The sequence below is a fragment of the Arvicola amphibius genome, chromosome 14 (assembly GCF_903992535.2).
Source record: "Arvicola amphibius chromosome 14, mArvAmp1.2, whole genome shotgun sequence".
NCBI classification, from domain to species: Eukaryota; Metazoa; Chordata; class Mammalia; order Rodentia; family Cricetidae; genus Arvicola; species Arvicola amphibius.
The window spans coordinates 42,028,892-42,053,410 of record NC_052060.1 but is presented as its reverse complement, the minus strand read 5'-3'; the positions used below and the strand labels follow the sequence as shown (position 1 = coordinate 42,053,410).

Sequence of the window (24,519 nt, the reverse complement as noted above, 5' to 3'; positions counted from 1 at the left end):
TTGTCCTTAAATTATTTTCCTATTCTCATTGACTCCCCAGCTTCCACCGTTCAGGTGTGTACTATCCTAGTTATGTTCCTGCTGCTGTCACGGAACACTGATCGGGGCAACTTGGGGAGGGAAGCGTTTATTTCACCTCACAGGTTATGGTTCAGCATTGCAGGAAATAAGGCAGTGTCTGCTGTTAAAGAGCAGCTTGTAGAAGCAGACGGAAAGTCAACCATCATTCTTACCTTCCGCTCAACTTCGTCTCTACTTCCACCACTGTCCTCCATATGCAAATTCTTGGACATCTCCTCAGCAGCTTTCATTTTCAGTATGTTAATTGTTTCTTGGTGTTGTTTCAAAGACTCAAGAGCATTTAGTAACTGTTCTTGAGTCTCTACGTTCTTGGCAAGAGAAAAAGAAAACCATTCCCATCAGGAGGTGAAGCATACTATCTTACAGTTACACTCAATCACACACGGCCTGACTTCCGCAGTTCTACCCGGCTGAACCATACCATGTTTACGGTGTCCTGAATGTCACTTCTCAGTTGGTCCCTCTCCATCTGCAGGCTGGTTTGGAGTTGTTTTAGGTCTTCCTTTTCTTGGGTTAAGACTCTTACTTCTTCCAAGGTTTGCTGAAGCCTCTCAGTGAGCAGTGCTCTCTCCTTCTCTGCAGACTGCAGGCTGGACTCTCTGTGTTCTAACTGCGTTCTCAGCTCGTCCATTTTATCTGACCTCTCCTGACTCTCGCTTGTTTTCTGCTGAAGCTCTTGAGTCTTGTGGGAAAGCTTTAAAGAAAAAGTGTGATAGAGTAAAAGCAGAACGTTGTATCACACATAGACAGACTCACGTGCATGCAGACCACACTCGGAAAGCAGAAGCCCGTTTCTCGTTGACAGTTTGTACCAACCTCGGCCTTCAAGGAATCCAAACTTGAACCAAGGTTTTCTGCTTCTTTAGAGAGATTTCCTATTTCCTGTTTCATCTTCTCATTGTCTTCCAGAACCACTTCATATTTCTGCTCGAGTTCCACGTGAAGGGCTTCCAGTGTTTGATATGCTTCCTCTCTGCTTCTGCAATTCAGCTGGGAAGCTGGAAGGTCGTCTTTAGTCCTTCCAATTTCTTCAAGTAAGGCTTGAATTCTACTGTCCTTATGAGCTACTTCAGAAAACAAGTTTTCCTTTTCTGAGGTTCTTAAACAGAGCTCTTCAGATTTCTCATGCAGCTGTGGAAAACAAGTCAGAATTAGGGATGGTAGCAAAATTTGATAGATACCTTGAAACAACTTTCTGGAAACTCTGAATGTCAGCAAAGGTTGTGAGGAATGAATGGTGGTCATTTTCATTCGCAGCTCTGAGGGTGGACCTCAGAGCACAGTGCACAGCAGGCAAGGACACAGCCATTCAGTCTACAGCAGACGACAACATTCTTGTCGTTACCTCTCCACGTAGCCTGTTTAATCCATCTTAAATGCTTGTTTCATGATGTCTTTGAGTTTCAGTTAAAGAATACATGGAGAAAGAGCAGTAGAAACAGCTGAGATTTATTTAGTTCCCAAGCTGTCACTTCACAGTGACATTTTTTAATGTCTGTGTGGCAGGCACTTTAGGTTTTCCTCAAAATTCAACCCCTCTCCCCCCATTCCCCAACTAAACACTGACTGCAATTCAAATTCCTAAACATTTAATACATGGACAAACTAGGCTTTTAAGATTTACATAAGGGGGCTGGAGAGATGGCTCAGAGGTTAAGAGCACTGCCTGCTCTTCCAAAGGTCCTGAGTTCAATTCCCAGCAACCACATGGTGGCTCACAACCATCTGTAATGGGATCTGGTGCCCTCTTCTGGCCAGCTGGCATACACGCAGACAGAATATTGTATACATAATAAATAAATAAAGTTTTTTTTTAAAAAAAAAAAGAATTACATAAGAAGCATCATTAAAAAATTTTTAAATTTTTTCTTTCTTTAATTGACTATTGATTTATGTCAATTTAAAAATTAAATCAATTTAAAATTGATTTATATTTTTCTCTGAGAAGCATCATTTTAAATAATGAAATAATCCACAATATATTTATGGGTAGTTTACTCACTGTGAAAGGAAAAGATGAGAGAGCTGAAAAGCCCACCGAGAGAAGAGCAAAGGCACAGAGGTTAGCTGCTGGCTGAGGGGCACACCGTGAGGCTCAGCGCCAGCCTGACAGCCATTTTCAAGGACTGAAAAGAGCACCTGTTGGTCTTTCCGTGCACTGAGTGCTAAAGGGTCTCCGCCATTACATGTTCACAGCATAAATAAAATGATGCTTCAAATTCTTAAGCAAGATGTTTGCCATATAGTAAGCACTCAAATTCTTGGCATTTCTATTTCTTTTAGGAAGACAGACAGACAGACAGAGAAGCTGATGGGTGAGTTTGCAGATGCGTTTACTAACCAGGAAAACTTATAGTGGCTACAAAAACTATCATGCTAGCCTTTAACCTCACTACATTTTATTCTGAAATTTATTTTTCTCATGTGTTTGGATGTTTTGCCTGTATGTATATCTATGCCCCACTTGAATGCAGTGTCCATGGAGGTCATATCAAGGCTTCAGGTCCCCTTTGGAAATGAAGTTAACAGGGTAAGTTGTGAATTGCAACGTGGGTGCTGGGAATCAAACTTGACTCCTCTGGGAGACTAGTCAGTGCCCATAACCGCTGAGCTCTCTCTCTTGCCCTTGCTACTTTTTAAATATGGAATTTTAGTCTTGAGAATATCACACATAAATATGATCTATTTCAATCATATTCAGGCCCCTACCAATTCCTCCTGGAATCTTCTAAATCCCCCTCCCAACTTTGAGTCCTCTTTATTGTTTTGTAACTTTCTAACCCGTGTATATGCACGACTGTGCCTAGACCATGGTAAACCTACTAGGGACCCCTAAAGAAAACGGTCTCTCCCTCCCCTAGTGGCCATCAATTGCCAATAGCTTTTCAGCTGGGATAGAGGCTCACGTGGCCCTCTCTTAATCTTGGGCAGCCACCACAGTTGCTGCGGTATAAGCATATGAGTCCTGTCACATAAGGGATACTGCTTTGTCCTAGCCCCCTAATCCCTGCTCCTTACAATCACTCCACCCTTTGTCAAGACATTCCCTGAGTCTTGAGAGGAGGACATATAAAATACACGTCACAGACATTTGTTTTTTGCATAAAGAAATTTGTTTGAGTCTAACGCTGTAGCCCAGGCTGGTCTGGAACTCCCCGTAAACCCACCTCACCCTCTTGAACGCTGGGATCATAGGCATGAACTGCCATCTCCATAAACCTTATCTCCTATTCTGTGTTCTTCAACGCAGTGGCATAGCTAGTACCAACAAGTGGGGACAAATACTAAGGTGGGGGCTCAAAGTGTGCAAATACATTTGCAGACCAAACACAGCCAGTGCAGGGTCTTGGGTAAATACAGCTTGAAAACACTGTTTCTCTACCAAGTTCCCTAAGAGCCGGCAAGAGCATGAGCCGTCTCTGCCGTTACACTCGGAGCCAGACGCTGACGGCGTCTCCTGTCTTACCTCTCTCCTCAGCATTTCTACCTCAGAGGGTAAAGACTTCAACTCCGAGAGCAAGTGAACTTCTTTTTGCAAAGTTTCTTTTTCTTTAACTTCTTTATTCAGTTCTCGTTGGAGATCAGTAATCCTGTTCTCCAGCTCCAAATTTGAGAGCAAACCTACAAGTTTTTCATAAATTAGTCTATGTTGACAAGAAAGTGATTAGATTTTTAAGATTTTAGAGTACCCTTCAAGTCACACCCACTGCATTGAAAAATAATTTTAAGCCCTTATATTTAGAAACATGGGCATCGAAGATATTTAAACTGAATAGTAAATTCTTAGCAGGCATGTAATTCTGGGAATGTACTCAATCACTTTAGGTAAGTTCTGGGGGGGGGGGCAGTGTGTAGACATATTAATTTGTACGGTACCTTTGCCATCCACCAGGGCAGTGAGTTTTGATATTTCCTGAAAAGCAAACTGTAATTCCTTATCTAGATCATCTTGCATTTTCTTTTTTGCCTCCAGCTGGCGTTGATAGGCCTGGATGTCATTTTCCATTTGCTTACAAGAATCTGAAAGTTCATTCTGTCAGAAAAACATTGAAAATTGACAATACATAATATAAACAAAGGGGTCAAGATCACCATGGGGACAGTCACAGAATCACCTAACAATATAATAAATATAATATAAACAAAGGAGTCAAGACCGCCATGGGGACAGCCACAGAATCACCTAATAATATCTAAAATATAATATATAAACAAAGGGGTCAAGACCATCATGGGGATGCCCACTGAATCACCTAACAATATATATAAAATAATATAATAAATAATATAAACAAAGGGGTCAAGACCGCCATGGGGACACCCACAGAATCACCTGACCTGAGCTAGTGGGAGCTTACTGAACTGACAGCAGGGGACCCTGCATAGGACAAACTAGACCCTCTGAATGTGGTGACAATTGTGTGCTGGGGCAGTCTGTGGGGTCACTGGCACTGGGACCAGGACTTATCCCTAGAGCTTAAATTGGCTTTTTGAAGCCCATTCCCTGAGGGGGAATACCTTGCTCAGTCTAGATATAGCGGTGAGGGCCGTGGTCCTGCCTCTAAAGTGATGTGTCAGACTTTGCTGACTCCCCACAGGAAGCCTCAGCCTCTCTGAGGAGTACATGGGGGCTGGGATGGGAGCGGGAAGAGTGGCAACTGTGATTAGTGTGTAAAATGAAAAGATTGTTTTAAGTAGAAAAGCCTGATGACATTTACTGATCACCACAACTACGACGTCATAACCTTTGGAACACTACTAACAACTTTCTCCTTCAGCGTCAGGTTCTCACTCCTAAGGAAGGCCGACTCTCTCTTGGCATCAAGGGCCACGGCGTCCATATCAGACAGCGTCTGCATCATCTGCTTTAGGTCTTCAGTGGGTTCCTAGACCGGTGACAAAGAGGACTCAGGAGATCCGGGTTTGGCAGATTTGGGAAACACACTGAAGAACACACATACACTTGGCAGAAATCCAGCTGGTCAGGTGCCAGAGAGCTAGAAACTAGCCCAAACCCCTGCTGGGTCACACATGGCCTCGCTCTGGAGTTGGCACCTAGCTCCAATACATCTTTTGGGTTGCAGATACCTTTTGTTGCCCAATGTGTATCCTGTCTGAAGAGTTTCCCAAAAATACAAAGCTACGCAGAACTCCGCTGGGAGGGAAACCCAGATCACTGTGGTACCCACTCTTTATTGAGACTTTGTGCTCGGCATTATACTTGTGGAAGCTTCATTCAGACTGTTTTGAGCACATGGAAATCAACTGGGATAATTGTAAATATGGAGAAAAATAAAAATGCCCTGGGTGAAGGGAAAGCTCTGCAGGCCACTAAGGCTGGGGACCCCACCCCCCAGCCCCGGCCACCAAAGACGAACTTCATTCTCAAGTGTCTCTGAGCTTTCTTTCACCTGTGCCACAACACACAAGACATACACACTCATCTTATTCCTAGCTCATCAAGAAGGGTAAAGATAAAAAAATTCTGGCCACATTTTTCCATATCATAACAGCTGGTCTGGAAGTACAATTTAAGAAATTGTTTAGTGTTTAATAAAAAACCTAAGCCAGGTATGGTTGTACACACCTTTAAATACCAGAACTAGAAACAGGCAGGTGGATCTCTTGAGTTAAGAGGTCAACCCATCCAACATATTGAATTTCAAGTCAGCTTGAGCTTTACAGAGAGACCCTGTTTTAAACACACCAACCAAACCACCCACACACCCACTGGTACAGAAGGAAAAAGAAATCCTTAAACCATTGAAGCAGTTACTTCAACTCTCTATTGGTAAAATGTCGATCACACTAATGATTCATTAATCGAAGATTTATGCCCATATTAGACATATATAAATCAATTATAACCAGCCTGGTACACAGCTGGCTCAATATAACCAAGCATATACTGGATGATTATGACGATGTACTAGAAATGCCAAGTCAATCACACAGCAAAAGAAAACCTGATTTTACCGATGAGTAAGACAGGTCTATTTTCATCTTTTCTGACTTCTGGGCATCTATGTATTTCTGCAGGTCCTTAATCTGATCCTCTTTTTGTTTAAGAAGCTCTACTTTTGAACTTAGTTCGTTCTAAAAGAATCAAAGAACAATAAAACTGAATTTAATAAATCATTTGTTAAAAATTTAAATTGGTCAAAATTCACTAATATTTAAAATATAATTTCTCTATTTTCTGTAATTATGTTTAATTATAGGACACATATTTTAAGTTGTAGTTACTTATCAAAGGAAATACTAAGATAAATGTTTACCTCAAGATCTTGATTATATACTTCTGCATGCTTAACTAAATTCTTTAAGTTGGAAATTTCATGAATTAGTTGCATCTGTAAGAGTATATGAATAGGAAACAGCAAACCAATTGTTAATAAAGCAAAAAAGAAAGAAAACTAAAGAAAGCATTCTTTACTGCTTCAGAAACACCCGTCTTAGAAGGGATTGAGAGGTCAACTGTTCCAGCTACTGTAGTAGAGCACCTGATAATCTAAAAATCCAAGAGAAAAAGGGGCTAGAGAGCTGGCTCAGCAGTCACGAGGATGGCGCTCTCCCTACAGAGGACACGAGTTCAGTTCCCAGTGTCCCAAACCATCTGCATCTGCAGCCCTACAGGATCTGATGCTTCTATGGGCACCTGCATTCATTCACATACACACTTAAAACACTGACGCATAGACCTACATGTAATAAATAACAAAAAAAGATCTTAAAAAAAATCTACGAAACACTACTCAAACAAACTCACACCCACAAATCAAATAAATAAGGAAAAGCATGTCTTCATAATTATCTCAACAGGTACATAATGACATCAATAGCAAATAAGCAAACTCTAGTCACAATTTTAATAACCTATATTTTGGACAGACTGTGTTTGGGGAATCTTAAGTTTTTTCCTTCCAATTAATGATCCATCTGGCCCTATGATGACATAGTTTCATATGATTTGAATTTAGGTTGATTGGGGTAGGGTCACTTCATGTAGGAACTTTAAACTATTGTTATTGTTGCTGAGAACCTACAAGGTGTAGGATTATCAGCTCTTACTTTGCTATCTATTCTCAGGAAAACGTTGAAAATGATGCTACTACCTAAAAGCTTAAAGGAGAAGCATTTGTCTTAATGTCGTTTATCAAAGAGTCCGCAGCTTAAGCCGGGCGGTGGTGGCGCATGCCTTTAATCCCAGCACTTGGGAGGCAGAGGCAGGCGGATCTCTGAGTTCGAGGCCAGTCTGGTCTACAAGAGCTAGTTCCAGGACAGGCTCTAGAAACTACAGGGAAACCCTGTCTCGAAAAGCCAAAAAAAAAAAAAAAAAAAAAAAAAAAAAAAAAAAAAAAAAAAAAAAAAAAAAAAAAAAAAAAAAAAAAAAAACAACAACAACAAAAAAAACCCAGCCAAACAACCAAACCAAACCACTCTGTGTAAAGTCACTAAAGCCTTCAAGATGCTCCATTTGTTCTCCTGTTCACTTATAGTGGAAAATAAATCTGGTTATCTTAAAAAGAGTATAAACTCACTGCCTCTCGATTAAATTCTTTAAGTTGTGTAATACAGGTAAAACAGCAACACCTCCACATTAGAAACCAATGCCTTCATGAGGCTCACAGAGTTGCCATTCGCGTTTTTGTTTTATAGTCATTATTTCTATTTCTCTTACCTCCTGATCTTTCTCTGCTTTTCTTTCGAGAGCTTCAAATTCCTCTAAGTCATTTTTTTCTTTTAATTTCAATTTCAGTTCTTCATTTTCTCTTCTTAGCTGCTCATAGTCCAATACTAGATCATCGTACTGAGCATGAATTGAGGTCAACTCACTTTCTAAGTTTTCCTGTTATAAACAGAAACAAATCTTCAGTCAGGGGAAATTCTGATTCACTTGCTAAATCATTTTGCTAACCAAAATGTAGATTAAATGAATAATCAGTTCATCTCTGAGCCAGTTGAACAGGTCATTCTCTTATTTATTCATTTATTTTTGAGACAGGGTTTCTCTATGTGTCTTTAGGTGTCCTGGAACTCACTCTGTAGGCCAGGCTGGCCTTGAATTCACAGAGATCTGCCTGCTTCTGCCTCCCTGAGTGCTGGGATTAAGGGCATATACTACCTTTACCTGGCCAGGCTTTTCTTTAATCTAACATTTGCATACTCTTGCTAACGTGGACTAGGAATAGGTTAGCTCAAGAGTATGTCTGCCTTACTGTCCCAGACAGTCAGGGAAAGACGACTCGTGAAAACAGGAGAACACTGAAGCCCACCTGACCGTATCAATGACTGGGCGATGCACTGCTCCTCTGGCTCGTTCCTGAGAAGGCTCGGAGAGGAAACAGATGGGATGACTCACCTGCCTAAACTGCTAACGGTCTCCATGCTTTACCATCCCTTTCTATGCTACTTTGAGAAAAGCCATGTTCTTTATTTTTGTTGTTTTCTTATTTTTTAGAGTCATTTTTTAAAAATTTAAATTAAATTGAAATTAAAAGTGTCTGAGTGTTTTTCCAGCATGTGCATAAATTCAGGTTGCATGCTGTCTGGGAGTCACTGAAACTGAAGCTACAGACAGCTGTGAGCTGCCGTGTGGATGCTGAGAACTGGACCCGGGTCCTTTGGAAGAGCAGCCAGTGCTGTTAACCTCTGGGCCATGTCTCCAGACCTATTTATTTTAAAATAACAAATTCTAGAACATGTACAGAACAGAAGAACACTTTGCCCGGAGAGCCATCAATAAGTAGTGGTCAGAATTGCAGGAACGACTGCAGATGTTTCCAAAAGAAAAACAAGAATTTCCTTGCTGGACATTTATATAACATTACTACATACCCGACCAGTTGTTTACCCTCAAGGGGTTTCTCAAATAAAAATATAAACCTTGGAACTATTAGGTCCTAGCAGGAGAGATGGCTTAGCAGTAGGAATACTTGCTACTCTTCAGCGGCTCTGTGTTCTGTTCCCAACACCCATATCGCAGCTTGAAATCACCTGAAATTCTGGTTCCAAGGGATCTGATGTCCTCTGCTGGTACACAGACACACCCACACGTGCACACGCGCGCACACACACACACACACACACACAATATGCACACATGTAAGATAAAATTCTTAAGAAAAAAAAAACAAACAAACATAAAGGCAGATACTCTAATGAATATTAAAGTTACCTCGCTTAGCATCTTTGTTGCTGAATTCCACTCCACCTCAGCCAAGGATTCAAGACTGTTACTGAACATATCAGACTCCACAGAGAGTGCTGTAAGTAGAAAAGCAAGATGCACATCATGAACATATTTAGCATAAGTTTTGCAAAAAATAAAAATGAGTTTAATAAAGAGTTCCGAATAGATGAAATTATACTCAGGTATGACTGCCAAGAGCATGCCAACAATAGATATAATCACTGATCATACTACTGTATGAATTAAGAAAGCTGACTGGAATTTGTGATAAAATAAAGATCCTTGAGACAATACAGATAAAAATGACAAATTCTGTATCTGAGATTTGACCAGTTATCAGTAGATTAAAATGTCCCTAAAGATGATTATAATGCTGGAGAAACAATTTTGAAACAGTCCTACAGAACTGATATAAATGGCACTCTGAAGACTAGAATAAGGTTAGCTGGATGTTACTTGAAGACTGTACCATTTTAACTGAACATCAGAGCAAAATTAAATCAAGCACCTGATTTACATGCTTCAAGTACACTATACTGTTCTGTTTTTGACACGGTCTTACTATAACCCAGTCTAGCTTTGTATACCTGGCAATCCTCCTGCCTCAGTCTCTCAAGCGCTGATACTATAAACAGAAGCAGCTGCTCTTGATTTACAATTCACGCTTAAGAATAAACAGAATTTCATAATGTTCGCTACTGTAATCATATCTGAACTGTAACACTGTGTTTAACCATGTTTCTCACATATACCATGCTAGAGTCTGTGGACACACATTTATAACTTGGTGTAGTTCCACTGAAGAAGGTACTCACATTCATCATTCTCTCCCAATCTCAGAGAATTTTCTTGCAAAAAAGTCACAGAAGTTTTATGTGCCCTTGTAGTTACATTTAGTGGAACTTTAAATTCATTTACATAGTTTGAATCCTTCATTTTGCTACTTTTGCCATAGCACCAAGTAACTCTTCGTTTCTTTTTAACCTTAAAAGACAAGAACAAAAGAAATCAATTATTTCACACAGGCCCAAACTGAGACAAAATAAAACAAGGAAACTACTTATTTTTATATATATTTATGTAAGCAGCATGGTAGGATTCTTAGGACTCCAAGAAAACACCCTGAGCTCTGTGGTAGAGCACATGCTTATCCTGTACAAGGCCCTGGCTCAAATCCCAAGACCCAAAAGAGAAATGTAAGCACCTCTGTCAATTACAGAATTAAGTGCTGATTCTGAAGTTAAGTAGATTGCTTTTCTCCTGTACAGCCCCATCCTTTGTCATATCCCACACTCTACCCTGCCCCACCTTTAATCCCAGCACTCGGGAGACAGAGGCAGGCGGATCTCTGTGAGTTCGAGGCCAACCTGGGCTACAGAGTGAGTTCCAGGACAGGTTCCAAAGCTACAAGAAAACCCTAACTCAAACCTGCTCCCCACACCCCAAAAAAGATTGCTCTTACAAATAAGTCACGGCTTCACTGTATCCACAGCCAAGGAACAAAGCCCAAAACATTAAAGTCCTGTTTAATTTATCCCTCATTTCCCCCCTAATTGGACAATTTGCTCTCTTTCTAGAGTCATAATTCTCCCAGAGGTATAACTTTATCTGCTGCAGACAGTAGCTATACCTTTCTGAAGCTCAATGCTGATGTTACATAAAAGACTCTATTGTCCTTAGCATAATGTCACATTCAAATTCCTCAATGCACTTTAATATGCCCTGGCCACTGTGCATTTTAAGTTCAAAGTATGTTTATCATGCATTTGCAAAACTCTTAAGCTTTTGGAAATGGTGTTGCTTCTTGAAGCATCTGCTTCTATTGAACTATTTCCTGATCATCGCTTAGTCAAACAATACTTCTTGAATGAATGTACATCTGCTAGTGACTTACGCAACATGCCTATTGGTAACTACACTGAAGGCTTACACTAGGATTTCTGCGTAGAAAGGACTGTTATACACATTCACGGCACTGAATATCAAGCTATCCTTCAGGTAAGGTCAATAGTTAGGAACTGACAGAACTGAGATAGAGTTCGATTGGTCTGGCTTTGAAGGCTACCCTCTGAACCAAAATACTCCCATCATTTCTACTGAACAGAAACCTATCCCAGGAAGAACAAAAGTATACCTGCTGGAAAGGTAGGATTTTGATTCCTACACTGATTTATATTGTCAATTGGTTTTCCTGAGTTAATATTACCATTAATTAAGTAGAAGGTTCTGTCATAAACCCTAGAGATCTTAGTTCCTAGTCATCTTATAAATTTCTTTTTTTAAAAAAGGTTTATTGATTTTATTTTAATATACACATGTTTTGCCTGTATATATTCTGTGTGAGGGTGTTGGATCCCCTAGAACTGGAGTTACAGACAGTTGTGAGCTGCCATGTGGGTGCTGGGAATTGAACCAGGGTCCTCTGAAAGAGCCGTCAGTGCTCTTAACCACTGAGCCATCTCTCCACTCCCATCTTACAAATTTCATTAGACTTTACTATGAATCATAGTCCAGACAGTCTTTACTAACACCCTAGACTTTTTGAATTAGTATCTGTTTACATGCAGACAGGGGAGAGGCAACTACAACTCCCTTCTTAGGTAGAGTTGATACACGGCAAACACACAGAGTGCTCTAAGTTTCTTAAGGACCCATATCAAAGGATAAAGGGCTACATCTTAAGGACTCGGAAAGACCTGTCATGTTCTCTGCCATCTTGCAGCTCTACCTTTAGCTCCTGCTGCAATGCAATAGAAGATGATGTCACCAGCATCCGCTTCAGGTTCTGGATTTTCTCATCCTGCACTTTCTGGAGCAAGTCTTTTTCATCCAGAAGCTGGGCCAGCTGATCTTTTTCCATTTCCTGTGCCCGAGTCTTTGTATTTACCTAAGAAATATTGGGTTATGTTAACCAAAATGTAGCAAAATCGGGCTATAGAAAATCGCTTCAACAACAGAAGATTACATTTGCATGTAATCTATGAGAACTTTAATTTTATTAAAGATATTGTCTACATATAGAAATCCAACATGTAGCTATCATAGTCAATAGTTAAACTTAAGAGATAAAATATATACAGTTCTTTTCATTAGGATACTACATTTCATGCTAGGATAATGCTGTTAATTCTATTAATTGTCCATGAAGATATAAATAGGTAGGGAAGTCAAAGAAGCTGAAATTTGAAAACTGCAATAGAAGAGCTATTCATTAAAAAGACCCACTAAAAGGAAAGGTTTTGACAAGCTTAGGAACACGATGACAGAAACACTGAAGCAGAACAAAGGCTGCTGTGCACTCAGAGGCCACCTTCTCAGGGTGGAAGAGCAAAGGCTGCTGTGCACTCAGAGGCCACCTTCTCAGGGTGGAAGACACACTCAGGAGACTGGGAAAGCACAGGAGGTAGACTTAGGTCACTATACCATCCACATACAAAGATACACGGTCTCTCAACAGAGCTTAATAATTTCAAGAAATGCCCCCTCCTTCATTTTTGTTTTTTGAGACACATGTAGTCTTGGCTGGTCTAGAAATGGTTACACAGCAAAGGATGACCCTGAATTCCCAGGTTTCCCAGCCTCCAACCCCAAGGTACTAATATTACAGGCATCCACCACAGGCTTGGTTTGTCTGAGGTGCTGGGGAGTAAGCTCAGGACTTTGAACATACTGGACAATCATCCTATCGACTTAATGACATCTCCAACATTCAGAAACAAGGTATTTCAGGTCATAGTAAACTTCTTTTGTTGTTGCTGGAGACAGACCCAGGGTCTTGTATATCCCAGGCAACACTACAACTAAGTTCCATCTTATTTCCTAAAGTTAAAACTTTATGAATTGAATTATTTTAAGCTAAAATCTGTTTGATTTAAAATTAAGTTTTAGTGATTCATATATTCATAAATTTATAGTCTCTCAGGCACATGCCCATCATTCTATATTGGTTCTTAATCTTTTACCCAAATAAAAATGATACATACCTCCTCCAATTGTTTTTTAAGATCCACTATTTCCTTTCTGTACCTTTTTAAGAGAGCTTCATCATTTGACACCTCATTAACATAAGGAGTATTCTTCATATATTTAGCAGTGCTGGCAAACTGGGTCAAAACATAAGATGTTCAATATTAAAAGAATTCCAATAATCAATATACTTACTTCTTGTAATAAACTTTCTTTGAAAAAAAAAAAAAAAAGCACTTTTGACTGAAAGTATCTGTCCTTTCTTTTAATCTTTGTTCTGATCTTCGCTGGGTGGGGGAATGTTGTGTGTGTGGTGTGTTCATGTGTGCAGGCACACATGTGTGCATATATGTGTGTGCACATGGAAGGCAAGGGTTATTGTTAGCTATCTTCATTGATTGCTACACCTTCTTTACTGAGCAGCGTCTCTTCCTGAACCTGGAGCTTGTTGATTCGGCTGGTCCAGCCAGTCAGCTTGTCCTGGGATCCCTTGTCTTGGTTTCCTGGGTGCGGAGGTTGGAGGAGAGGTGCTCTGCATGTCCAGCTTGGATGCTGGGACTCGGCCCTCACACTAGTGGATGAAGAGCTTTGTCCACGGAGCCATCTCTCCAGCTCCCAGGACTCCATTCCTATTTGCCAGCTTACTAATTCAAGATAATCACGTTGGAAGCCAAGTCTCATCTACTTTGTAAACACTGAGGCCAGCAGCACCTGACCCAGTACTTGACAGCTGTAATTCTTTTCTTTTCTAGACAGGATCTTGTTACAACACTGGACCCTCACTGAGAAAGTTGCTTTATTAACTTGTTTTCTATTTTCCCTTTTCATATCCTTTCTTTTCAATAGAAAATGCAGACCTGTAGTTCTTATGCAGCCAACTGTTAGCAGTCATTAAATGTTTGGTCACACATATATTATATATATTTTTATAATCACTATTTGTGGCAAGTAACACTAGTGTTTCATTTATGAATCTAACATAAAGCTTCTAGTTACCACATATCAATAGATATGGTTATTTAAAGAAAGTATCAAATCACTTCAGTTAAAAGTATTGGATGTTCCTAAAACTACAGAGATGGGCTACAAATACTAAAGCCTGGGAAATTACACTAAGGAATGCTGTTTGCTAGGCTGCACATCTGTTCTATAGCAGGCGCATCAGTGGGAGAAAAATGGCTTTGTCATTTCTTCTGAAAGCCGGGCATTCCCTACAGCGTAACGAGATGAAAATTAACCTCACCTGGAGAGTTGTTAGGGTTTCATCGAACGATGCTGGGGTAATTGTGCAGATGATGCGGGTTTTTGCATTTCCTCCCAAGGAATTCTGAAGAATTCGTGTCAGTTTGCTATCTCGGTAATTTATGAAACCACTTAGCAAGAAACAAGTATGGGAAGAAAAGGGTCGAGAGTGCATACATAAAAATGTTGTCCTTTCAGAAAACGAACACTTACTCATAATCTTATAAATTGAATTTTTACAGGTTGTAGAAGGCAGATTAACCTGCTAATTAAGAATACTTAAGATAGGAAATAAACTTAGTAGGTTATAGTTATTTGGGTAAGAAGCTATGTTCATAAATTATGCACATATATTAAAATGTCACAATGAATGAAGCACATTATTATGAATAATTAATATATGCTAATAAAAAAATTAAAAAAATTAAAGCTGGATGCATGGCAAACGCCTTTAATCCCAGCAGGTAGATCTGTGAGTTTGAGGCTAGCCAGAGCTGTGATACAGAGAAACCCTGTCTTGAAAAACCAAAAAATTTAAACGGCTGATGAGATGGCCCAGTCGGCAGAGGCAGGCACTTGTGCAAAGGTCTGAAGAGCTAAATTAGACTTGGGTTCTACAAGGACAGGAGAGACGTGGTTCCTTAGAGCTGTCCTCTGACTATTAGCTGTGTTTGCAAAATTAAAAAGAAAAAAAATTTAAGGAAAGGATTCTCTAGGCAAACAACTCAGGATTAAGACATGGAAGCAGTGTGGTTGGCGTACCAGTGCTGGAGCGGGGATGGAAACGCTGTGGGCTCCAATACCTGCAGTGTGCACTGCACTAGCTATGGAAGGGCCTTGGGAAGGCGGTTAGAGGAGTAGAAGGCCAAATCACCTAGGGCTCCCACACATGAGGAGCAAAGAAAAATGCTTAGCTGTACAACTGGAATATCAGATTCTTAAGAGAGAAACATTCTTAAGAATGCCACATGTGTACCAAAATGCCACACTGAACTCTGTAAATCTGTCCAATTATCACATCTCAAATAAAAACACAAGCTTAAAAAAAAAACCAGCCGGGCGGTGGTGGCGCATGCCTTTAATCCCAGCACTCCGGAGGCAGAGGCAGGCGGATCTCTGAGTTCGAGGCCAGCCTGGTCTACTAGAGCTAGTTCCAGGACAGGCTCTAGAAACTACAGGGAAACCCTGTCTCGAAAAATCAAAAAAAAAAAAAAAAAAAAAAAAAAAAAAAAAAAAAAAAAAAACCTGAAAGACAGCTCCCAAAAATCCAAAACCTTTAACAGTGTAGAAGAAATCAATACACTTGATTATGACGAAAGCATGACAATTCTCCAAATAATAAAAACCCGTAAGAAGTATATAATACAACTTACCCAACTTGTTCATCACTAAGTTTCTTAATCACTTGTCCCAAAATAAATAAACTCCGATTTATATTACAGCCTTCCTTGAGTCGCACACCTGAGTTAAACAAATGTGAAACTTAACCTCTGTGCTAGATAAAGTGCTTGCTTGTAAGTCGTAAGTCAGATGTGAAAGAGTCAGATGCTAAAATCTATGCTGTGGTTCAACCTGAGCTCACTTTCAATACGAGGGGTTCTCTTTCTAGTCTGCCTACATATGAAGTTGAGCAGAAACATCATCATCCGAGAGAAAATAACATCAAGAAAATGGGAACTAAGATGGGAGAAAAAATGCCTGTTTCCCAAGGTCCTCTAGTTTATCAGTTAAGTCTTTTTGTAAACCTTTAAATAAAAGCAATCATGGACTTCCAATCAAATGCCAGTAATTTTTATTTTTAAACTGTTAAGATGCTTATACCATTCAAAAAGTTAAATGTAAATCTTGAAAAAGCACACTAAAATATTCAAACTTTTCTTTTGCTTATGAGAGTTATTTTACTTTTATTGATTTATTTGAACTCTACTATCTTACTTAGTTTTTCTTATGTTTTATTACTCATACAGAAAGAACAGGAAAAAATCAAATGGTCAATCTTGTCATGAAAAGTTACAAGTATCCCGTTAAATCTGGACTCAATGCTGCACTCTCCCTTGAAGGGACACATCCGAGCTCTGCAGTTCAGATACTAGACAGAGTCTTTTTGGAGTAATTCTGATTCTTGTTCTTTTCCTTCTCAGCAATAGTCATGGTCACTGTGTTCTTCAATGGAGGGAAAGTTCTCTGAAATACAGTGTCCAAGCAAAGCATGGAGCCAGTACATTAGCACTAGAAGGATACCGTCCATGACCTTTCTTAATGTTCTAATCAGGACAGCTTATATGGTTTTTATAATACATTCCTGGGCTTCCCAGCTACACAGCCCTATGATCTGCAAAACTGAAATTTTATGTTGGTGCTGTAGTAGGTCAAAGTTATTAAGTCTGATTTATAATAAAGACTTTCATCTGGAAATCATTGCACTGTCAGCACTTTAAAATGCATGGTGAGAATCACCAAGTGTCATTACCTTCAGCTCCTGTCTGAGCAGCTCTTTCACTGCCCGCAAGATCGACCAGATTCTGTAAGGCAGACGAAAATATGTGTTTAGGAGGTGTAACTAGAAACAATAAACTCTAACTTGATGAAGAAATGAATCCTTATCTCCCAGCCTACTATTGAGGCCTTTTCTTTTCTTTTCTTTTTTTTTTTAACTAAGCCACACTGATCTCCATGCCTTGTTCCTTATCTCTTCTCTTCTATCTGTCTGTCTATCCATCCTCCATGTTGCTGAGGTATGCCCTATACAAAGTCCAATACTTTACAGAGGAGAATGTAATCTTAGCAACCTGGTCTCTGCTGTGGCTTTTGATGCTTTTCCTCTTTATTTCTAATGTTTTAGTTCATCCTTACTCTGTATTCAAGAACCAAAGCAAACACTGTCTTCTCAATGGAGTTTTGCCACCTTTACCCTTCTTGCTAACCCTTACACCAACATCTCAGCTAGTACCCGAGGCTAACTCTTACACCAACATCTTAGCTAGTACCCAAGGCTACTCCGATGATCACTTATTCTGCCAGCTATTGACCTTTGTTCCTACTTAGTAAACAGTTCTTATTCAAGCACCCTCCATAGCCTGTCTCTCTGGGCCCACATGGAAGGATGTTTATTGTTTATAAACACTCACCAAATGTGACACTTTGATAGACCCGTCACAGTTAGAAGATTCACCCTTTTCTCTGCTTTCCAAAATCTAGGCAGAAAAGGCAGCTTGTCAAAATGAGTAAAATTCTTCTTTGGAAAGACCAAGTGTAGGAGGACAGAATCACCTACCATCCTAAAAATTGTATGGGAGCGACTGCTTCTTTGATTCATTTTGGTTACTCCATAATGTCTGTTCTCTGTAAAAATTAGTTATATGTCAACTATGTATCGACTTAAAGCATAAGAAAGACATCAGGCTGCATATCTGCTCAATGCAACAAGTCTAGTTGGAACCAATCTTATTTTAGCTCAATAAAAAATGGGACTTAATAGTTCTGGTATGCACTTAAAAATACAGCAGCCTTACTTTCTCCTGTTGTGATCCATTTCAAAGCCATTTCTGCTGTATAAACCACTTCTTCTGTAAGATCAGCAACATATACATTTCTCTGAAAACAGTTTAATTAGGAAAATATTAGACAAAGTTTGCTTTCAAAGTTAAAATCTACTCTAGAATTTGGGAAAGTAAAAAAAAAAAGGGAATGATTATTCTGTAGAAAAAAAGCCACTTATTCACTTATTTTATGAACTTCATTATAAAAAGAAACTTGCAAATAAATACATCACACACCAAAATTATGCAGACTCAAAATATGTACAGCTCAGTGAACTTTCATATACTTAGAATGGGCAACTGGAACAGAACCTATTCAAAGTATAAATTTTCTGCATCAAATACGTTTTATGCCCTTAGTCATATTAATTCATTAAGTTTTAAATAAATTCATACCATTACATATGACCATTTCATACATATAATTGGATTACTCTACCACCCTTTACCTCTCTCATACCCCTATCAACCCCATCATTGGTACCAGTGCTGTTCCTGACAGGACTTTTAGTTGATTATGGACATTTATGTGGCTACTGAATCCAAACTGGATCCTCTTAAAGCGAGGTTCACAACTGAAGGCAATGACTCTTCTCCTTGTAGCAAATGGTTCAGCATTGTGCGTAGGGTCCCCTGAAAGCTATCTCCCTCCCTGACTGACCGCTGGCAGGCCCATTCTGTGCTGACCCAGTGATGTCACCTAGTTCTTTTACTCACGTTGATGTCTTCCCGAATTATCAAAGGTTTCATTTTTTGGGCACTACAGAGTAAATCTGTAATGGTTTCATTGTAGATCTCCATGTAAGACACCCGTAAGAGAAATTCTCTCTCAGGAAACTAGGAGGAAAAAGCACCCATTTATAAGCTGGCATTATCCAGTCACACACTGAGAGCAAAAAGCCAAAGGGAGTTATCTGTGAAGCCAACAGAATCCACGGCTATATGCTGCTAAAAACCACAAAAGCAGTATTTCAGAAGTAACCAGTTGTCTAGGCTCAAGAGAAAGCCCTGACAATAGATGCTCTGGCTTCCGGCTTTCCTGCTCAAGCTTTGTAAACACTGCCCCTGCTTTCCTTCTCACTTCATTTTTATGGCTCCTTAGGAATCATTAGGAACTAGCTGGGCAGTGTTAGCACACACCTTTAATCCCAGCAGAGGGAAGCAGAGGCAGGTAGATCTCTGAGTTCAAGGCCAGCCTGGTCTACTGAGTGAGTTCCAGGACAGGCTTCAAAGCTATAGAGAACCCCCCCCCCCCCCGTCTTGAAAAAACAAAACAAATAAACAAAAAAAGAAAAAAGAATTACTGGTAACTGAACAAAGCTAACATGGAACTAACTGTTCCGATAGGATCTCCTACTGCTTAGTATGCTTGTTGTTGGGAATATTATTGTTTCAGGACTCAGTGGGAAAATAAATCCGAGAACTTCAAGTTCTAGGAAGCGTGTGAAGGAATGCTATGCTTTTCTTCTTTTCCCATGAAAATCAGGAGATCGAGTGTGCCTGTCCCTGTCTCTTTCACCAATTGCCACTCAGCTGCCACTACATTTCCCTACTTGTGCTAGGAAGTCTGACGTTGTTACCTTCTTAATCCTTTGGAAAATGTCATGGATTGCCCTGGGTATAACTCCCACACAGTCTTCAGAGCCCATCATAGTATGTGTTTTTCCTGATGCAGTTTGCCCATAGGCAAATATGGTACCTGTAAAAGCAAGTAAAACAGACAAACATACACAAAGACTCAAAACGAACTCCTAGTGAATAAAACTACCAATACTTAAGTTAATGGAACGGACACTGAAGACCTAAGGCATTCCCGCAACAGGAAGTGAATACAGACCGTTGTAGCCCTGTATGGCAGAATTGATGATCGGTACGGCGATTTCTTCGTACACATTTTTAGTGGATTCATTACTATGAAAGACACGATCTAAAAAGAACAACACAGAAATTTAATCAAACATATCAACTGCATTTTCAAAGTGTTAATAATTACCCAAAGAAATAAACCATCAGGGTCTAAAATGGTGATATAGCTAGGATTTTATTTCGTTAATTTTTTTCTTTTTTCTTTTTCAGTAAACAATCTTCTCAAGGGGAAAATGCCCCTGGTCTTAAAAAAAAAAAAAAAAAAAAAAAAAAAAAAACCTACAAGTCAATAACCCTATGCATTTTCAAAGGCTGCAGAGCACAGTGGCTCAGATGGGTCTAGAGTCTGCTAGGTACAATCCTGATTGGATTCTCTAAGTGTTGGGCCTCAGTCTAGAATTTATAAGACAGCTACATTACCATCTTTATAGAATTATTGTGATCATATCGGTACTTAGAAAATGTGAGCAGCGATTTTTGAGAAATCTTACTTTATAACAATCTTGCCAAAAGCCTAGCTCAAGCTAAATCAAGAAAACATCAAATAAAAAAAAAATGTGACAGGAAACAGTTGTCTGCCTGCTAAATTTAGGCATTTGTATTGATAAATTTGCCACTCTAGGATCTGAATCTTTGCTTTTGTTAATAATTTTTTTTAAAAAAGTGACAGTTTCCATGGTGAAAAAGCTCACAGGGGACAACAAGGAGCCCAGCAGTTGGTGTGCTTCTTAACAGTCGCCCCACAGGCAGAAGTCATGGGAAAACCAAGCACCACATACAGGCTGTGTAAAGTCAGGATTTCAGGTGAGGGGAGTTGGCAGACGCTTGTACTTCAACCTCAGGCAGTTGCTGAGTTCTAATCTATATGTGGAGAGGGCCACCAATGCTTATTTAGTAGGAAAGTCTTGGGGAACCTGTAACCTTTGCCTTTATCATCCCCTAAACATACAGTTTTACCTCTAACACTATAATATATTATAAAATGGCTGTTTACCAGGGATCATTTTATTTCACATACTTCTCCGATCATTTCAGTTTTAACAAGGTGACAACCTAGGGTCTGGGAAAATGGCCCAGCTAAGGGCACTTATGTTGTAGTTCAGGTTGCCCTTGAACTCATGGTCCTCCCCTGCCTTCAGACTTCAGAGTGCAAGGAATAGAGGCTGCTACACCTGGCACATGATAACTTTTGACGCTGTTATAAACTTACCAAAATTGAAGGATTTCCCCCCATCACTCTGGTAAATAGTATTACTGTCAGTTTTCCAGTAAACATGGGCGTCCTCTCCAAGTTCTTCTCTGGAAGAAGAGAAACCAGAACTTTAGAATAATGTAAGTGATCACAGAGGTCGGACCACAGAAGGGATCATCTAAAACATTTCACATTCTAAAGAATACCACAGAACCTGGCAATTATGGAAAGTCTGCCTTGGGAGAGTCAGGACTTAGCTGTCTTAAGTGAACCTTAGCGATCTGCTTCTCATCGGTGAAGGCCCTCACTCTAAACACCAGCCTGAGAGGAGAGCAGTGCAAAATGCTACTCGGATTAGGTTCCTTTCCTAGGGATGCCTGACTTTTCACATGTGACCCGATGATGTCATCTACAAAGTTCATGGAGAACCTTCCAATAGACTGCTATAAAAGAAAAAAAAAGCCACCCCCAACCTCTTGTAAAATAAAGTTTTATAGTTTCAAGTATGATTATGGATTTATGTTGCACTATATTCATGGTTATGTCTGGCTGCGTGGGGTCTATCGTCTGTCTGAAACCCTTAAAAAAAACTTTGGAAACTTCTGGAAAACTTAACATGCCATAAATTACCTGAATGATACCACTAATCTCTCCTCTCTCCTTCTTCCCCCTCTCCCCCACCCCCCTCTCCAGTGTCTCCCTACGCAGCCCCGGTTGGCCTGGAACTCACTAGGCAGCTGAGGCTGGTCTACAACGCAGAGATACCCCTGCCTCTGCCTCCAGAGTGCTGGGACTAAAGCTGTGAGCCACAACGAGCACTCTAATCTCTTCAATGCCTTCTTCCTCTAAATTCCTATACACACCAAGCACCACATTAATCAACCACTGACCCATCCATCAAGTAACTGCCTAGCCTTTCTTTCATGGAAAGTGTCTGGATTTTCCTGATACCAGGTGCCCCCAACCAATCTGTCACCGTTGAAGGTTCAATGTCTCTTCCCACATTCTCCATGCTCGCTTTCCACAGTGTATTGCAATGGCTTACCGGTACATATGCTGTTCTAGTTTGCTCTGTTGCTATGACAAAATATTCGGATCAAATACAACTTCGAGAAGAACAGGTTTATTTCAGCTTATACTTCTAGCACTGATGGGAAGCTGGGCACGGTTTTAAGTAGGAGCAGAGGCAATATTCATGGAAAAATACATTATCTGTCTTGCTCTCTCTGGCTTTTGCTCGGCTAGCTTTCTTATATAGCCTTGGATCCCATGAGCAAGGATGGCACCACCCACACTGGCCGGAACCCTCCGGTAGAGTCTCCCTCAGATAAAGCTAGGCTGTCAAGTTGACAGTTAAAGCAAACCAGGAGAAAAGGTTTCCCAAATTAGGGAAGGAACTTCTTAAGTACAAGAAATTCCCAATTTTGAAACTCTCAACCCGTTCGATACCAATTTCGCGAACACCAAAAGCTTTGGCATCTCTAGCTGAAGGCCGGAAGCTATCAAATCCAGGAGACTGCATTTCCCACTTCCTGCCTTGTCTTTCTAGCATTTCCGACCCTTCTCCACGACTGCACATTTTCTGTCCCCGTCGAGGTCTGAACTTGTCCTCGGGAAACACCGAGTCCTGCTCCGAGGCGTCGGTGCAAGCCGGGACGGCGCGGCCGGGGCGCAGGTCCCCAGCCTGGAGGGTAGCGCAGTCGCCCGTCCCCCACTGGCCCCCGCCGCCTACCTGCTGTTGAGCGGCCGCACCCGCACGCACACCGCCACCGCCGCCTCCTCCGCCATCCCGCCTGCTGCAGCCCAGGAAAACGCAGAAAATCAACGGCGTCCACCAAGCTCCGGGACCGCCCCGCCTTTAAATTTAAAATATCCTTAACGTCGCAGCTGATTGGGCTGCGCAGCGTCATGACGTCACGGGACCGTCCACGTGCCGCTCGGGACCCGGAAGGGGGTGCGGGGAGGCGGTGGGCGTGTCCGTAGATCCAGTGTAGGCGGGGGACGATCAGGGATCGCGGAACTGAGAAACGCAGAGCTGCGAGAGTGGTCCTGTAATAGATTATTAGAAGCCACCGAACTCCAGCTTCCTCCCTACCCCACCCTCGGAGAGCTGTCAGTTTGCAGAGAAGTTTTATAACCTTTAAAAAAATAAACCAAACTAAACCTTTGCTTTGTTTTAAAGCCTCCAAAGGGAAGAGTTGGAATTCATTGTCCGGTCAGAAAAGGAAGACATTTGTATTTCTTTGGACCTGCATTGAGGCGTTTTCTGTTTTCTTTCTTTTCTTTTCTTTTCTTTTCTTTTCTTTTCTTTTCTTTTCTTCCCTTTCCCTTCCCTCCCCTTCTCTCCCCTCCCCTCCCCTCCCCTCCCCTCCCCTCCCCTCCCCTCCCCTTCCTTCCTTCCTTCCTTCCTTCCTTCCTTCGTTCCTTCCTTCCTTCCTTCCTTCCTTCCTTTTTTTTGGTGGTAGGGATTTTCGAGAAAGGGTTTCTCTGTAGTTATTGGTGCCTGTCCTGAAACTAGCTCTTGCAGACCAGGCTGGCCTCGAACTCACAGAGATCCGCTTGCCTCTGGCCTCCCAAGTGCTGGGATTAAAGTCTTGCGCCACCACTTCCCGGCTCTTTCTTTCTCTTTTTTAAATTTTTATATTACTTTATAAATAAACCCAATAAAAATTCCACTTCCTCACCTCCTCCCACTTCCCTCTTGCTCCCCCACTCCCCCTCTCCCCACCCTCTCCAGTCCCAAGAGAGGGCAGGATACCCTGCTCTGTGGGAAGTCCAAGGCCCTACCCCCCTCCATCCAGCCTTAGGAAGGTGTGCATCCAAATAGAATAGGATCCCCAAAAGCCAGTACATGCAGTAGAGACAAATCCCAGTGCCATTATTATTGGCTTCTCAGTCTGCCCCAATTGTCAGCCACATTCAGAGGGTCCAGTTTGATCCCATGCTCGTTTAGTCCCAGTCCAGCTGGATCTGGTGAGCTCCCATTTGCTCAGACACACTGTCTCAGTGGGTGGACCAACCCCTCATGATCCTGACTTCTGCTCTTCACCTGGACCTTGGGAACTCAGTCCAGTGCTCCAGTGTGGGTCTCTGTATCTATCTCCATCTGTCTCTGGACAAAGGTTCTATGGTGGTATTCAAGATACTCATCAGTCTGACTATGGAACAAGACCAGTTCAGGCACCCTCTCCTCCACTGCTGAGGGTCCTAGCTGGGGTCATCCCCGTGGACTCCTGGGAACTCCTCCAGAGCAGAGCCTCTTACCAACCCCCAAATGGCTCCCTCAATTAAGATATCTCCTTCCCTGCTCCTATATCGGTCCTTCCTCCATCTCAACAATCCCACTCCCCCAAGCTCTCCCTAACTCTCCCCTTCTCCCTTCTCTCTCCCCATTTCCCCTTCTCCCATCCCACCCCACCCCCATGCTCCCAACATTTGCC

General features: G+C 41.1%; 1 protein-coding gene across 2 annotated transcripts in view; it reads right to left on the bottom strand.

Annotated features, from left to right (window-relative positions):
• The window catches only part of Cenpe (centromere protein E), a 57,069-nt gene extending 34,202 nt beyond the window's left edge, over positions 1–22,867 (bottom strand). For both annotated transcript variants that reach the window (XM_038311470.1, XM_038311468.1), the window contains exons 1-24: positions 22,812–22,867; positions 21,098–21,186; positions 19,859–19,948; positions 19,602–19,720; positions 18,739–18,858; positions 17,995–18,076; positions 17,757–17,824; positions 17,611–17,676; positions 16,953–17,004; positions 15,856–15,943; positions 14,484–14,613; positions 13,258–13,377; positions 12,003–12,161; positions 10,090–10,258; positions 9,260–9,348; positions 7,763–7,930; positions 6,360–6,434; positions 6,058–6,177; positions 4,845–4,967; positions 3,958–4,114; positions 3,548–3,702; positions 898–1,212; positions 503–775; positions 234–389 (exon numbers count right to left, since the gene is read on the bottom strand). In XM_038311470.1, the coding sequence (XP_038167398.1) occupies positions 234–389; positions 503–775; positions 898–1,212; positions 3,548–3,702; positions 3,958–4,114; positions 4,845–4,967; positions 6,058–6,177; positions 6,360–6,434; positions 7,763–7,930; positions 9,260–9,348; positions 10,090–10,258; positions 12,003–12,161; positions 13,258–13,377; positions 14,484–14,613; positions 15,856–15,943; positions 16,953–17,004; positions 17,611–17,676; positions 17,757–17,824; positions 17,995–18,076; positions 18,739–18,858; positions 19,602–19,720; positions 19,859–19,948; positions 21,098–21,186; positions 22,812–22,867 (3,039 nt within the window). The remainder of the gene's footprint in view (positions 1–233; positions 390–502; positions 776–897; positions 1,213–3,547; positions 3,703–3,957; positions 4,115–4,844; positions 4,968–6,057; positions 6,178–6,359; positions 6,435–7,762; positions 7,931–9,259; positions 9,349–10,089; positions 10,259–12,002; positions 12,162–13,257; positions 13,378–14,483; positions 14,614–15,855; positions 15,944–16,952; positions 17,005–17,610; positions 17,677–17,756; positions 17,825–17,994; positions 18,077–18,738; positions 18,859–19,601; positions 19,721–19,858; positions 19,949–21,097; positions 21,187–22,811) is intronic.
• Positions 22,868–24,519: the final 1,652 nt, after the last annotated feature.